At 41.9% G+C, this 17,125-nt stretch overlaps 1 protein-coding gene across 1 annotated transcript in view; it reads left to right on the top strand.

Annotated features, from left to right (window-relative positions):
- The window catches only part of LOC124777135 (xaa-Pro aminopeptidase ApepP-like), a 126,569-nt gene that overhangs the window by 97,504 nt on the left and 11,940 nt on the right, over window positions 1–17,125 (top strand). The window contains exons 11-12 of the mRNA XM_047252428.1: window positions 12,959–13,035; window positions 13,699–13,794. Coding sequence (XP_047108384.1) covers window positions 12,959–13,035; window positions 13,699–13,794 — 173 coding nt within the window. The remainder of the gene's footprint in view (window positions 1–12,958; window positions 13,036–13,698; window positions 13,795–17,125) is intronic.

The following is a 17,125-nucleotide window of genomic DNA, read 5'->3' as shown; positions in this document are numbered from 1 at the left end:
AAGAGTTGTTTCGCTCATTCTTCTACTTTCATGACTTGTGCATCCTCAAGCATACTCTGGGCCAATGTTGCTGTCTGTAAATCATTTTCTTCACGTGTTTTCTTCAGTTTATCTGAAACTTGAGGGACAAGCTCTTTTCATGCCTCCTTAGATAGTTGGAGTTCCTTTTTATTTTCTTTCAGAGCAGCTAGCTGGTAGTCAACTGATTTTTCCATGTTATTCATCTCTTTAATCTCCTCTTCAAGATACATTCAGTTGTGTGTCTCCTTTTGCTTTTCTTCTAATTCAGATTTGCTTTCATTTTCACATTATTCCTTGTAAGCAGCATAATTTGCAAGTGCTCTCCATACATAATGAATTGTCAGTCATTGGGTACTGAAGGTAAATGGGTATATTGTGCCAGAGCACCCCTCACAGTCTAAATATTATTTACAAATCTTTCAATCATTCCTGCCTTGTCTTAATGTAATGTGTGCTTTAAAATGGAATATCTCTATGTCTGCATTACCATGGAAAAATGTAGGCAAAATCTTAACAAGTTTTGAAACATTTGGGTACTTTAATTCTGTGAATGATAAGCCTGTTTTTGAAATGTATTGCTGCCAGTAATTGTCAATGCCTTTATTATATAAAGATGAGTCATCTTTTTCAAACTATAGAACTTCCACTCATTTAATAATTAATTTGCCAGGCATCATACAGCATCATTTTTGTAACCTTTAACATTCCATTGCAGTTTGTACTGTTTATTCTTCCTTTGGGATCTAAAAACCTAAACTTTTTCCCCCAGGGGAACCACAGCTCTTTTGTTGGTATGTGTGTGGTGCACATGTGTCCCCAAGCTATTGCAGCCTTTATACTTTTCCGGACTCCTTTATCTTCCCCTTCCTTCTCCTTCTCCTTCCCTGTCCTTGTTCCTTTCCCTTTGCCTCTTCCTTTCCCTCTCTTGGTGTTCTTCTTTATGTTGGCCTGGCTATCCTTGTGACTTTGCTTCCTCTTGCAGTTTTCATTGATTAAGTTTTTTCCTCCTTTTTGGCTTTTATTTTTTGTCCTCCCTCAGGGATTGACCTCCATCTCTAAACCTGAAATCTGTAGTGTGAGTCAGATGGGGAAGAATTCCCTCCCTATCGTCTTTGGCTCTCCCTTTTCCCCCCTTCCCCTGCCTCCCTGCCATAGCCCTTTCACCTCCTTGCTAGGTCACCAGCTTGATAGCCAGTCCATGTGGTGGGGCTGTTATGTACCCATCTAGCTAAGTCCTCTGACACCGCAGGGATCACACTGCTGGTACCTGCATTGTGAACACATTGTGCAAGCCTAGGAATGGTTGCCCATCTTTTCAGGGAATCGGAACTCAAGGCAGTGACCATCCTGCCAGGCAGCCACTGCTGTGGCTGGGTTTCACCCAAAAGCCAAGCCCCTGTTCAAATTGGGTGGTACTAGGGCAGACATTTGGCACATAAAATGTGTTAAACTCTCTGGCCACTCTTCTGCAGCTGCATCTCTTCCTCGACAGAGTTCTGTCTCAATTCCTGTTTCTGCCTTCCCGGTCTTACCCTCCTTGGCTGCCCCCTAGGAGGAGGGCCAGGCCCACTGGCTTGAGGCAAAACCCTTTCCACGGTTTCTAGTCTGTACCAGTACTGATGGGGAGGCTTTTACTGCCACCAAACCTCTTTTCTTTGTGGAACATATTAGGACAAGTTCAGTGAAGTTGAGTCATTAAGCAAGATGAGATCTGGCTGTCTCCATATAAAGACAACTTCTGCCAGTAAATCAGCCTCCCTCTGTGACTGCAACTGTTTAGGAGACATCCTTGTGACTATCATTCCCCACAAGTCACCCAACATGACACAGGGCGCCATTTTTCATAGGGACCTTCTCCTCCAGTCCCATGATGAACTTAGAGCTAATCTTGAATGATGTGGCATTCGCACTGGCACTTTCATTCTGGCATTTTAGGGGGATACCCTGCTTCAGAAGTTCAAGGTAACAATGTACAGATGCAAAGTGAAACCATACATTCCACCTCCCATCCATTGCTTCTGTGGCCTCAAGTTCAGTCACATGTCCTCGCAATACAATGCCACTACCATCTGTGGCGACTTTGGCTGTCATCTTCATGTTGGAATACGTTGCACCCCACTGCCTTACTGTGTAAACTGCTCTCATCTCCATTCTCCCCACTCACTGGAGTGTCCAGTCTACATGAAGGAAAAAAGAATTCAGAAAATAAATATCTTTGACTGTCTCAGCTACTTTGAGGCCCAGAAAAAGTTTGACAGACTTCACCCTATCAATCTCTCCTCTGCTTTTGCCTCAGTTACATCTTCCCCTCCCCCCTCACACTCCCCCCCCCCTTACCCTCATCCTACCACCCTTCTCTCTCCTCACCCTTGGCGGCTCCCATCGCAGCCCCTCCAGGAACCCCTCCTCCTCCTCCTCCTTCTCCTCCTCAGCCAGGGAAGACATTCTCTTCGCTGGCTCCTGCTAGGGGTGGGGCTCCCTCTCAGAACACCCCTCCCTAGTATTCTTGGGATAGGAAGCTTGCACCCTTGGGTCGGACGAGAGACCCACGCTCTGAGAGCACCAAAGCCACTTGTTCTCTGTCAGATTCTGACTTCACTGCACCTAATCTCTTACTGGTGAAGTCTCCTCCCTCCCTCCAAGGGAGAAGGAGAAGAAGCAGTGCAAGTCAAAGGATGAGGCTTGCCTGGATGGTAGCCCCTCCTCTTCAGCCCAAATTAGACCCAGTTTTTATGGATGTCACCCTATCCTTGTTGCTGACAACCACTGACTGAGTGACATGACCTCCCCTCGACTTCTTTACGTCTCACCTGGACTCTCACCACACAATAATCCAGTGGAATTGCTACAGATATTACTGTCACCAACTGGAAATACAACACCTTGTTTACTCCTACTCTGTGTTCTGCCTTGCTCTTCAAAAAATGCTCTTCTGTGATGACCTCTCTTCAATATTTCATGGTTATCAAGTGTCCTGTTGGAATCGTGACAGGCCTGGGATAGTGTCTGGAGGGGTCTAAACTTTGATTAGTACTAATGTCATCAGCGACTGGATCCCCCTTCATACCAACCTGGAAGCAGTAGTGGTTAGAGTGCAACAGTTCAGGCAATCACCATTTGCAATGTCTACCTTCTAGGCCAGTTCCTTATGTTGAACCATCTACCTTAATAAAGCAACTACTGCCCTCATATCTCCTCCCTTATTACAGACTTTGATTTGTGTCTCTTCAATGATAGTTCCCCTACCCACTTCAGTGCTGCTCATGGAATTTTTACTGCTATTGATCTCACAATCTCCTCCCCTGCTCTCATGGCTTGCCTACATTGGTCACTCCATGATGATCTTTGTGACAATAACCACTTTACAGTGATTCTATCATTCTTCTGACATCGCCAGGTAGACAGGTCCCCACATTGGGCATTCTGCAGGGCCAGTTGGCCTTTATATATGTATGCTGTACACTTCAACACCTCTCTCTTGAACTGCATACATGCGGTCGTGCACGGCATCTCCGCCACTATTGTTCATTCTTCTGGCACTGCTGTCTCCCTGTCCACAGGTCCTCTTCGACATCAAACAATATTGTGGTGGACCAAGGACGTTGTAGTCGCTGTCCAGGACCACTGACAGGCACTGCAGTTATTTAAATGACACCCTTCACAGACAAGCTCCTCACTTTTAAGTGTCTCCATGCTAAGGCTCATTACTTTATTAAGCAGAGTAGAAAGGAACGCTGGGAGTGCTGTCTTTCCTCCCTGGGGATCTATGCCTCTTGGTCACATGTTTGTTCCAAGCTCTGCAGCCTTCTGGGCTGCCAGTGACAGTCAACTGTCCAGGGCCTTATCCTCCAAAGTGCTGTGTGTACTGATTCATTGGTCCTTGCAGAACACTTTGCGATATGCTTTGCGACAGCATTGGTGTCCTCTTCCTATACTTCTTCCTTGTTCTGGCAGAAACACCAGGTTGAACTGACCCTGCCCTGTTTCACTTCTCATCAAGCTGAACCCTATAATGAACCATTCTCTGAATGGGAATTCTAGCAGGCTCTTACCTCTTCACTTCACATGGCCCCAGGCCCGGATTCCATCCATAACCATATGATCCAACACTTGGATGTTATGCAGGGGCAACATCTACTCATGGTTTTCAGTAACATTTGGCTCATCGGTGCCTTCCCATCGCAGTGGTGAGACAGTATAGTTATTCCCGGGAGAACTCAACATCTCTCAACAGCTATCACCCAATTAGCCTGACAAATGTACTTTGTAAGCTGCTTGAGAGGATGGTTAGCTTCTGATTATGTTGGGTTCTAAAATCTCGGTGTCTTTTGTCCCCATATCAGTATGGCTTTCGGGAAGGATGATCTTCAACTGACCATTTACTCAGATTGGAAACTGCAATTGGTCAGGCTTTTACTAACCGCCAGCACCTTGTCATAGTCTTCTTTGAGCTACGTACGGCGTATGACATGGCTTGGTGTGATCACATTTTAGTTACCCTCCATGACTGGGGCTTTCACAGCCCCCTTCTGATTTTTATTAATGAGTTTTTATCCCACCAGGTCTTCCTGGTTTGAGTTGTCAGTTCACTCAGCACCCCTCTCAGATTGTGGAGAATAGTATCCCACAGGATTTTGTGTTAAGAGTCACACTCTTCCTCATAGCCATCAATGAGCTTGTAACCTCTGCTGGGCCTTTGGTTACACAGATGTTGTAAGTTGACAATTTTTGCATTGGTGTAGCTCCCAGTCAGTAGCATCTGCTGAGTGCTGGCTCCAAGGTGCCCCTGTGTGGGCTGTTTCCCATGACTTCCAGTTTTTCCCTCCAAAATGCAGGTTATGCATTATTGTCACCAACCCACAGTACACCCCAATCCATAACTTAATTTAGACACCCAGTTGCTAGATCTTGTAGCACAGTCCCATTTCTTGGGCCTTATTTTTGATAAAAAGCTGACACGACTGCCTCATATTCGCCACCTTAAGACTACAGGGATGCAGAAGCTTAATGCTCTCCACCTCCTGGCCCACACAACTTGAGGTGCAGATCGTGCTACTCTTCTCCATCTTTACCATGCTGTGGTCTTGTCCAGACTAGATTATGGTAGTCTGGTTTATGGCTCAGGGGCTCCTGCTCCTCTGAAAATACTTGAACCTGTTCACCACTGTGGGGTGTGCCTGGCTATTTTTGTCTTCCGCACTAGTCCCGTTCGTAGTCCCCTCACAGAAGTGGGGATTCCCCCTCTACAAACATGGTGAAGCCAACTCCTAGTTTCTTATGCAATCGCCATTTGTAGATCTCTTGACCATCCCATGTACCCTGTCCTCTTTGCAAACGAGGTATGTCTCCCTCCTGATCACTGCTCATGGGTGGAATTGCTGGTTGGAATGCGTCTCATTTCTCTCTGTCGGGAACTCCATCTCCACTCATTGAAATGCTCCCTATGTATTTCCTCTCAGCCCCCCCCCCCCCCCCTTTGGATGGTGCCTAGACCATGAACTTGGACCTACCTATTCCAGGGTTGTAAGGTCTCTGTTGCCCCTATGCTCTTCTGGCGTCTTGTACATTCCATCCTTGCAGAGTTCCAGGATGCTACCATCTTCTACACTGATCGTTCTAAGATGATAGATAAAGAGGGATATGCTTTCACTTCAGCTACCGGCTTAGAATGCCATTTTTTGATGGTATCATGTAGTGTGTTCACAGAAGAGCTGCTAGCCATTACCAGAGCCCTCCATTTTGTTATTCAGGCCTCCCTCCATAGTGTTTTAATATGTCCCGACTCAATGAGCAGCCTGCAGGTGATCGGCCGATGTTATTCTCATCATCCCTTGGTCTCTGCTATCCATGACCTTCTCTCTGCCTGTGGCCATGCCGCCTGCTCAGTTGTCTTTCTTTGAGTCCCAAGTCATGTGGGTATCCCCGGGAATGAACTGGCTGACCATTTGGCTAGAGAAGCTGATACTTACCTCACATTTGCTTTCATGACTCAAGCTGTGGATATGTAGATCTACATCAAATCTCTCTTTGCCCAAACGTGGAATGACATCTGGTGCACTACTGCTCTCAGTAATAAACTCTGCACAATCAAGGAGACAACTGCAGTTTGGTGCTCTTACTTCTGCTCCTCTCGCAAGGAGTCCACTGTCTTATGTTGTCTACGCATTGATCATACCAGGCTCATCCATTGTTTCCTCCTGTGTAACAAACCACCCCCACAATGTGGTTGTGGAACCAGACTGATGGTATCCCATGTATTGGTGGAATGTCCCCTTCTTTTGGCCCTATGTACTAAGTATAGTCTTCCCAATTCCTTAATATTAATGTTAGCAGACGATCCATGGATGGTTGAAGTGGTCCTCAGTTTCCGCTGTGAAAGTGGTTTTTATTTCCAGATATAAGGTTCTGCTTTACTCCTGGAGCAGGAGCAGGGTGGGGTTTTTATTTCCAGATATAAGATTCTGCTTTACTCCTGGAGCAGGAGCAGGGTGGTTGTGGTTGGGGCATCTCTTCACGTTTTCTTGGCCTGGGACACCATGACCACTCCCCCATGTAAAAACTGATCTTTTTCCCAGTTTTTAGATTTGATCTATAACCTTGGATGCCTTCTGCTGTGTGTATTATAACTTCCTCATTTTATAGTTTGACTCCCCTGACTGGACCCATTCACTTTTAGTGAGTAACTTTGGAATCACAGGAATGATGACCTTGCAATTCGGTCCCATAACACCTCTCAATCAATCAGTCAAACTAAAACTTTTCAGTGGTGCATTTGATAAGCACGTGGTTTTGATCACAAGTTTGCAAGTTGTGATGTAATGTTGTTGGGCATTCTGTGGAACTTGTCATGTTCTTCCAGTTCACTAAGTTCTTTGGTAACTTATCCTGAGGCCTGAAGACAAAGACTAGGTATGCCAGTGTGTGTGTGTGTGTGTGTGTGTGTGTGTGTGTGTGTGTGTGTGTGTGTATATATATATATATATAAAATTTAACCTACCTGCCTACAAACAATGTACTAGACGAATACTATTAGGTTTCTGTAAACATTGCAGCACAACATCTGCCTTAACAAAAGGTAACAGAGGACTGGAAGTTTGCCATGGATGCACAAGAGGCAACTATCATCTTATTCTTAGGCTTCAGCAAAGCCTTTGACACTGTCGAATATGATATTTTACATGCCAAACTTAGCAGCCAAAATTTTTTGCCAAGTGCAGTGCAGTGGTTTCCCGCATATCTGACGCCTTACCAACAATGCATCATGTTCAGCACCATAAAGTCACAATGGAGGAAGGTAGTATCAGGCTTCCCCCAGGCTCTGGTGTTAGGACCTCTTTTCATTGTATGTAAATAATGTATCATCAGTTCTGTCCTGCTGCAGATACCACATGTATACTGGTGACCTCCAATTGTATCTAAGTACAAAACAAATAAACCTGAAGGCTGCTATTGAGAATCTCAGTACCAAATTGTGTGCACTGTCTAAATGGATGCAGGGTATAGGGTTAAAGTTCAACCCATCCGAATCCTAAGAGGTACTAGTTGGTTACTCTAGGCTCATTAGCTTCAAATGCCAGGAATCCCTACCATATTTAACCCTAAATGGGACAAATATCAACTTCTCTACTTCAGCACAGAGTCTAGGAGTAATAATGGAAGACAATCTAAAACGGACTGAGCAGACAACTGCAATGTGCAAGAACCCATCAGTATCTCTCCATGACCTACAAAGATGTAAAAAGGCTATTCCCTCTTGACCCAAAAAAGAAACTTGTACAAACACTTGTTGTTGTTGTGGTCTTCAGTCCTGAAACTGGTTTGATGCAGCTCTCCATGCTAATCTATCCTGTGCAAGCTCCTTCATCTCACAGTACCTACTGCAACCTACATCCTTCTGAATCTGCTTAGTGTATTCATCTCTTGGTCTCCCTCTACAATTTTTACCCTCCACACTGCCCTCCATTGCTAAATTTGTGATCCCTTGATGCCTCAAGACATGTCCTACCAACCGATCCCTTCTTCTAGTCAAGCTGTGCCACAAACTCCTCTTCTCCCCAATTCTATTCAATACCTCCTCATTAGTTATGTGATCTACCCATCTAATATTCAGCATTATTCTGTAGCACCACATTTCAAAAGCTTCTATTCTCTTCTTCTCCAAACTATTTATTGTCCATGTTTCACTTCCATACATGGCTACACTCCATACAAATACTTTCAGAAACGACTTCCTGACACTTAAATCTATACTCGATGTTAACAAATTTCTCTTCTTCAGAAACGCTTTCCTTGCCATTGCCAGTCTACATTTTATATCCTCTCTACTTTGACCATCATCGGTTATTTTGCTCCCCAAATAGCAAAACTCCTTTACTACTTTAAGTGTCTCATTTCCTAATCTAATTCCCTCAGCATCACCTGACTTAATTCGACTACATTCCATTATCCTCATTTTGCTTTTGTTGATGTTCATCTTATATCCTCCTATCAAGACACTGTCCATTCCGTTCAACTGCTCTTCCAAGTCCTTTGCTGTCTCTGACAGAATTACAATGTCATCGGCGAACCTCAAAGTTTTTATCTCTTCTCCCTGGATTTTAATACCTACTCCAAATTTTTCTTTTGTTTCCTTTACTGCTTGCTCAATATACAGATTGAATAACATCGGGGAGAGGCTACACCCCTGTCTCACTCCCTTTGCAAATATTGCTTCTCTTTCATGCCCCTCGACTCTTATAACTGCCATCTGGTTTCTGTACAAATTGTAAATAGCCTTTCTCTAAGTCACAAATGCTAGAAACGTAGGTTTGCCTTTCCTTAATCTTTCTTCTAAGATAAGTCGTAAGGTCAGTATTGCCTCACGTGTTCCAGTATTTCTACGGAATCCAAACTGATCTTCCCCGAGGTCGGCTTCTACCAATTTTTCCATTCGTCTGTAAGGAATTCGCATTAGTATTTTGCAACTGTGACTCATTAAACTGATAGTTCGGTAATTTTCACATCTGTCAACACCTGCTTTCTTTGGGATTGGAATTATTATATTCTTCTTGAAGTCTGAGGGTATTTCGCCTGTTTCATACATCTTGCTCACCAGGTGGTAGAGTTTTGTCAGGACTGGCTCTCCCAAGGCCGTCAGTAGTTCTAATGGAATGTTGTCTACTCCCGGGGCCTTGTTTCGACTCAGGTCTTTCAGTGCTCTGTCAAACTCTTCACGCAGTATCGTATCTCCCATTTCATCTTCATCTACATCCTCTTCCATTTCCTTAATATTGTCCTCAAGTACATCACCCTTGTATAGACCCTCTATACACTCCTTCCACCTTTCTGCTTTCCCCTCTTTGCTTAGAACTGGCTTTCCATCTGAGCTCTTGATATTCGTACAAGTGGCTCTCTTTTCTCCAAAGGTCTCTTTAATTTTCCTGTAGTCTGTATGTATCTTACCCCTAGTGAGATAAGCCTCTACATCCTTACATTTGTCCTCTAACCATGCTTGCTTAACCATTTTGCACTTCCTGTCGATCTCATTTTTGAGACGTTTGTATTCCTTTTTGCCTGCTTCATTTACTGCATTTTCATATTTTCTCCTTTCATCAATTAAATTCAATATTTCTTCTGTTACCCAAGGATTTCTACTAGCCCTCGTCTTTTTACTTACTTGATCCTCTGCTGCCTTCACTACTTCATCCCTCAGAGCTACCCATTCATCTTCTACTGTATTTTTTTCCCCCATTCCAGTCAATCGTTCCCTTATGCTCTCCCTGAAACTCTGTACAACCTCTGGTTTAGTCAGTTTATCCAGGTCCCATCTCCTTAAATTCCCACCTTTTTGCAATTTCTTCAGTTTTAATCTACAGTTCATAACCAATAGATTGTGGTCAGGGTCCACATCACTTTCTCAAAGTCCTTCTCGGCAGTAGGAACCTAACTCTGGAAAAACCTTCCGCTTTGTATTAGCGAACTGAATAACATCTCCAGCTTCAGAAGACAGTTAATGACAAATCTACTAAAGCAACAATAAGAAATACCATTGCCCCTATATGCACTTCATACCCTTGTACATCCTTCTTTTCAACAAGGTCTTCCCCATTTCCCTGTATACTTAGCTGGTGCAGTCTCCATAAATTTCTTTTCCCCAGACCTCAAAATATCATTAAACATCTATTTTGTCACCAGTAAATTCTTTTTATATCTGCCACTATCAATACTGTTATTGTCAACATTATTATTATTATTATTGTTATTATCACTATTGGTGGCAGCAGCTGAAGTACTTACCTTCAATGGCAAATAACTACCCAGAGAGATCATTGAATGTGTGATTGTTGGAACAGCTTCATAAATTTGGAGCTCTGATCTTTCACAGCCTATGACTGCTTGTGAAGCCTGCAAGAAGCCCCTCTGAGAATAACATCATACTTGTATTTTGTTAAAATGAAAAATTGGAAGGGCAGTGCTCCTTCACTGATAGTTATTCTTGCAGTTCATGTTTCTGTTCGCCGAACATATTTCTTATTTGCAACTTTAGTGCAATTGCTTTCATCATCATGGAACACAGTCTTCTTTAGCTGGCTGTGATAAGCATTCATCATTACAGACAAAGAAATCCCAGAGTCTACAAGTGCCTATGCTGGTTGACTGTCAATGATAGTATCAATGAGATTTACTGACATCTTGGCAATTAAAAAAATTTTTCAGGTGGCTGTCAACAGCAGCAATATACTTGGAGAAATGTATGATACACATTGTGTTGTCTTTGACCCCATGGACCAACTTCACAGTGGAAAAATATGTATTGTGACAACTTCACATCATACATGCTATTTACCCAGAAATGGTGTATACGTCCCTGGTTAAATAGCATGTATGATGTGAAGTTGTCACGATACATATTTTTCCACTGTGAAGATGATCCATGGTCAAAACCAGTTGTGAAAAAAAAAAAAATACATTGTAAGATAGCACAGTGTGTATCATTCATTTCTCCAAGTATCTAGGCAACTGTCATCCATGGATACAGGGTTATCTTGTCAGTTAGGCAAGTGGCTGGTCCTCTTTATGGCAAAGAGAAATGCCTACAGTATGTTGGGGAGTGAGATTCTGCTGGGTATAATGATGAGCTTTGTCCCACAGGTCAACTATAATTGCCTGCAGTTGACTCTTGTGATTGTTGATGTCTTGCAGCATAACAATTATTGACACAGTGAAAACAGAGCAGTGTGTTCTCCACTGTCCTCTGAATGTGTGTTTTCCTGTGGGGCATTTTAATTGGTGGAAAAGTGGGTTTCCTGAGTCAGCCAGAGACTGGGTTGTTGTTTGACGGTAATGGACAAGTACATTCTTCAAGATGCGTTTGAGTAGTGATTGAGACTGGTGCCAAAGATTGATTCACCCCTTCTTCAACATTCTTTGTTACCTCCTGACCTATGGGGTTGATGTTTATAGTTGCTATGTCTTGTGTGCACTTTATGACAGTTCTGGACACCATGAAATGCTGTATCTCTGCTCTTACAACTGCCATAGGGACCACATTTGGGAGATAACCATACCTCTTTCATCTGATCTTTCTTTTTTTGTGTGTTTCCTTGATGCACTGGCACTATCTGATGAATTCTTCTGTCATGACATCCTTTCCGAGAACAGCTTGATAATTGTCTTTGCATCTCCTTCACCAGACATGAGATTTTGTTGACTCTTGTCAGATTTGAATTCACCATGTTGCATAGGGGTAAAACATTTTTTATGTACAATTGTGTAATTTCACTTGATGTTGGGCTCTTGTTTTTCAGTTGTAATTCTGATGAGGTATCTTGCTGTTGATTATCACCAAATGTTTTCTTTAGTTCAGCCTGGAATTTATTCGAGCTATTGAGCTTCTCTTCATTGTTCTCAAACTGTTGCTGGGCTATGTCTTTCAAGTAAATGTATAAATTTGTCAACCACATCATGTCATTCCACCTGTTGTATTGAGGGACACAGTTGAATCCCTTCAGATATTTCATTGGGTCGTGATCAGTATCTCCAGTGAACACTGGTGTACAAGTGACTTACTGCTGACTTGGAATTCATAGGTGTCCTGAATATGTGAGCCATGGGAATGATGTACTCCTTGTATTCTGGTTGCTGTACAAGGAGAGAACAGCTTTCACATTGCCTAATTGGAACCGCAGTGATGTAGATGTTTTGATGTATGGGGCATTTCTACCAAACAGTGTCACATCAAAACTATAATTAAGTCCAAATCCAGAGGCAGTGGTATCAGTGAAGTACAACATATGGAACTGAAAGCACATTTATTATGAACACCAATGTAGAGACAGACCAGAACTGACTTCCTGGACAGAGAGTGCAGCTATTTATACAAACATACATCAAATAATCCAGAATGCTGGTATTTATAAAGCACTGAATATTCCAGAATATACAGACATTATAAACATAAAATACATACTTCAAGAACATTCCAGAAATGATAACTACTATGCAACAAATAATTCCTGGTAGTCAGATTTGAAGTGGTTACCCACAGCATGCCAACCAGTGACGCTAACTGCTGTGCTGCACTACATACATCACAACTTGTGGCAGTATAGAGTTATTACAAGTAGAATTATTAAAATGACTTTATTTTATAAAAATAAAAGTGGTACAAGTGATTATATTGCAACAATTAGACTAGTCTGACCAAGTAAATCAGGGAACAGGTTGATCACACCTGCTAGCTAACTGGCAGATCCTTTATCTACATTACAAGAAAGATGTTTGTTGACTCTGCTAAAATTAGATGTTTGAGCTCAAAATGCCATTAGAATCATTTTCTGTATAAACTGTCTCTGCTAGAAAGTATTTTTTGTCATGCAGTGACTTATTTTCATGTTCCCAGTCTTTTTTAAATTTCCTCTCAAGTTACTATCACTGACAATAATTTTTCTCATTTCAGAGCCTGGTTACTACAGAGCTAATGAGTTTGGAATGAGACTTGAAAATATAGTGACTGTTGTTCCTGCTAATGTCTCAGTAAGTCTAATATTTAAAAACATAACCTACTCCGATAATTTGGAAACACGCTTTACACCACTAGATGACAAAGCAGAGAATAAGGAATAACTAGCCCTTATTCTTTTTCACCAGCCTCCCATTGACCTTATGAATGTCTCCACCATCTTTATTCTGCACTCATCCTTCTTTCCTTTGCTACAAACCCTTGCACACAGTGTCATTAGTATGCATAAGTAAACTTCTTTGCTTGGAAGAGATCACTATTATCTACTCGCCACTCACTGCAACAGCAGCAACTGGAGCATTGCTGAACACACATTATTAAGCATTTGTGAATTAAAGTATTCAAATACTTCAATGTAGTTCTTATATAATGTGGAAAGAAAAGAAAGAAGACTGAAAAAAGGAGAAAATAAAGTGAAAGTAATTTCACACACCATGTCAGAGGAGCTTTCCTCATTTCTTGTCTTCTTCTTTCTCTTGAAGTACAATCTCATTTAAAATCAGAAAGTGCTGAAATTCAGTGCTTGATTTCTAATTTCTGTGTGTCAGTCCTGCTCTGTAATGCCCCGTTTCATCTAATGGTAAACAGCCATCTCTTTTCTGGCTCAAATAATGATAATACTGAATTCTGAACTGTAACAAGAGCTAATAATTTATGTTATCATGTTATAATTGCAGGGCGAGTCTGGAGAAACATTCTTGACATTTGAAACTGTCACTCTAGTCCCTTATGAACCAAAGCTCATAAACACCCAACTTATGACAGCAGACCAGGTATGTAGAGTTACAGAACAGAGTTCAGATGTAATACACTGTAAGTCAACTTTAAAACTTTTAACAGATGTTATGAAATAAAACAAAAAGAAATGCAGGAAGAAGCACAATGTAATAATGACTTTACTCTCAGGTTCCAGCTCGTTTTTTTGTATCACTTTCATTATCAAATTGCATACTTATTTTGTGAATTTGTAGATGTCTGCAAATATAGGGAGAGTAAATATCTTGAGAAGGACACTGAACATTATGGACACAAAACAAGAAACCATAACACTGATGAGAATGTAGACACAGTGCAGGTTTCATTTACTACCAATTAAATTTCTTGCTGGATAGAAAGTGCTGCAAACTTTTACATTTTGGATAGTTGGTTTTTGTAACTATTGCAACAGCAACTGTCCAAATATGACTGGGTTTTGGTACATAATGGTCCAACAGCTGGCTTGAGACATACTAAACAACTTATCAAACCCTTGTATGCATTGGATACCTTTATAGACTGGGACTGGATCAGTGAATACTTGGAAGAAATTCATTATTAATATGACTGCATTTTGATGCAGTTCTCAGCTTACGCTTCTTTACTTGCTGCCCATTGGTGGAAGATTTTAGTGACAGTAATACCTCTTATTACTTAAAACTACTCAGCGGAGGACGTAGAAAGAAGGTGAAACATTTTCCAGCCTAATCCCATGTGCCTTACTGCATCAAGCATCTCCATCCATTATCATTGTGAAGTGAAAGCCTAAAATATCAAAATTAGTGGTGCATCAGAATCTGAAATGAAATTAGCATTAACTGAAAATACTGACACATGAAATTACTACTTCTGGGCAGTTCCTCCAACAAAATAAATATGATGGTGATGATGTCAGATACAGTTCACAAACAGAGCTTCAGACTACAAACATAAAATGGTTCAAATGGCTCTGAGCACTATGGGACTCAAGTGCTGTGGTCATCAGTCCCCGAGAACTTAGAACTACTTAAACCTAACTAAGCTAAGGACATCACACACATCCATGCCCGAGGCAGGATTCGAACCTGTGACCGTAGCAGTCGCACGGTTCTGGACTGCGCGCCTAGAACCGCGAGACCACCGCGGCCGGCCTACAAACATAACAAATGTTCATTGTCCGCTTACATCCACATCCACATCTACAGTTACATCTGCATACATAGTCTGCAAGTCACCATATGGGGTGTGGTGGATGGTACACATACCATGATTAGTCATTTTCTTTCCTCTTCCACTTGCATTATTTCATTGAAAAAAAGTCTGTAATTACTTGTGTATTGCAGTAGGAAGTTTTGCATGTGAACTACATGGAAAAATGCTCTCTGCATTGCTTGCAATTATTTACCAAAAACTCATTTTGTATCTCAACTGTTTGTGAGCAAAGACAAATGCTTCGAATATTTCACTTTCACTCTGTCCTTTGTGCATGTGAGCATAAGTGAGTGCACTACTTACAATCCATTTTCTTGAGATTGGAGATAGATATAAATCTTGTTTCAAATTTAACAGAAAAATTCAATATGTTAGCTACATTTCATATGCAGCAATGTGTTACCTGACATGTACCAAATGCAGACTCATTGCAACCTATATTTTTTATTGTAAACTAATTGAAATGTCATGCAATAATTTACTTAATGTTGGTATATCACAATAATTATGACCATTTAACAAAATAATAGGTAGTTCATCATGAAGCTGACAAATGAATCTATGAAATGTGAGAGAACCTAATTTTTTTTACCACATACTTTCTTTTAAAACATTTGAGAAAGATTGCAGAGCTGGGGGCATGCTTACACCTTCATTTCCACAGTGCAGCGAGTTGGTCAGCAGCACCACCAAAGTGGGTAGAGAATGTTTTGTTCATAAATGATGAAAAGCACAGCTTAGTAGGTTACAGCAAATCGAGACAGGCGCCCCTTTGGAACAGAGGGCTGGAGATGCCCAATGCAGGGAACTAGAATGCATTTCTGCCCAGGGGCCACGTTATTTTTTATGAACTCTAATATCACCAGTGAGACCTCATGCCACCATTGTCAGAAAACAAAGAATTACGCCTATAGAGTAATTGCCAAGTGTATTAATTGGTTCTCTGAGAGGACAGAAACATGAAATACAGTCTTGAATGGAGTACGCCCGCTTATACATTATGTAATCAAAAGTATCTGGACATCCCCAAAAACATACGTTTTTCATATTAGGTGCCTTGTGCTGCCACCTACTGCCACATACTCCATATCAGCGACCTCAACAGTAATTAAACATTATGAGGGAGCAGAATGGGGTGCTCTGCGGAACTCACGGACTTCGAACAGGGTCAGGTGATTGGTTGTCACTTGTATCATATGTCTGTACGTGAGATTTACACACTTCTAATCATCCCTGGGTCCACTGTTTTCAATGTGATAGTGAAGTGGAAATGGGAAGGAACATGTACAGCACAAAAGTGTACAGGCCGACCTTGTCTGTTGACTGACAGAGACTGCTGACAGTTGAAGAGGGTCATAAAGTGTAACAGGCAAACATCTATCCAGACCCTTACACAGGAACTCCAAAATGCATCAGGATCCACTGCAAGTATATGACAGTTAAGTGGGAGGCAAGAAAACTCAGATTTCATGGTCAAGCGGCTGCTGATAAACCACACATTGCACCTGTAAATGCCAAACGATGCCTCACTTGGTGTAAGGAGCATAAACATTGAATGATTGAACAGTGGGAAAACGTTGTGTGGAGTGACAAATCATGGACACAATGTGGCAATCTGATGGCAGGGTGTGGATATGGTGAATGCCCAGTGAATGTCATCTGCCAGTGTGTGTAGTGCCAACAGTAAAATTTGGTGGTGGTGGTGTTATAGTGTGGTCATGTTTTTTATGGAGGGAGCTCACACCCCATTTTGTTTTGTGTTTCACTATCATAATACAGGCCTAAATTTATGTTTTAAACACCTTCTTGCTTCCCACTTCTGAGGAGCAATTTGAGGATGTCGATTGCATCTTTCAACACGATTGAGCACCCGTTTATAATGCACGGCCTGTGGCAGAGTGGTTACATGACAATAACATCCCTGTAATGGACTGGCCTGCACAGAGTCCTGACCTGAATCTTATAGTACACTTTTGGGATGTTTTGGAATGCCGACTTCAGGGTAGGCCTCACTGACCGACATCCATACCTCTCCTCAGTGTAGCCCTCCGTGAAGCATGGGCTGTCATTCCGCAAGAAACCTTCCAGCAGCTGACTGAATGTATGCCTGTGAGAGTGGAAGCTGTTACCAAGGCTAAGTGTCGGCCAACACCATAG

Source organism: Schistocerca piceifrons, chromosome 2, assembly GCF_021461385.2.
Source record: "Schistocerca piceifrons isolate TAMUIC-IGC-003096 chromosome 2, iqSchPice1.1, whole genome shotgun sequence".
Lineage (NCBI taxonomy): Eukaryota > Metazoa > Arthropoda > Insecta > Orthoptera > Acrididae > Schistocerca > Schistocerca piceifrons.
Note: the sequence above shows the minus strand (reverse complement) of the source record. Positions and strands in the feature narration are given on the sequence as shown.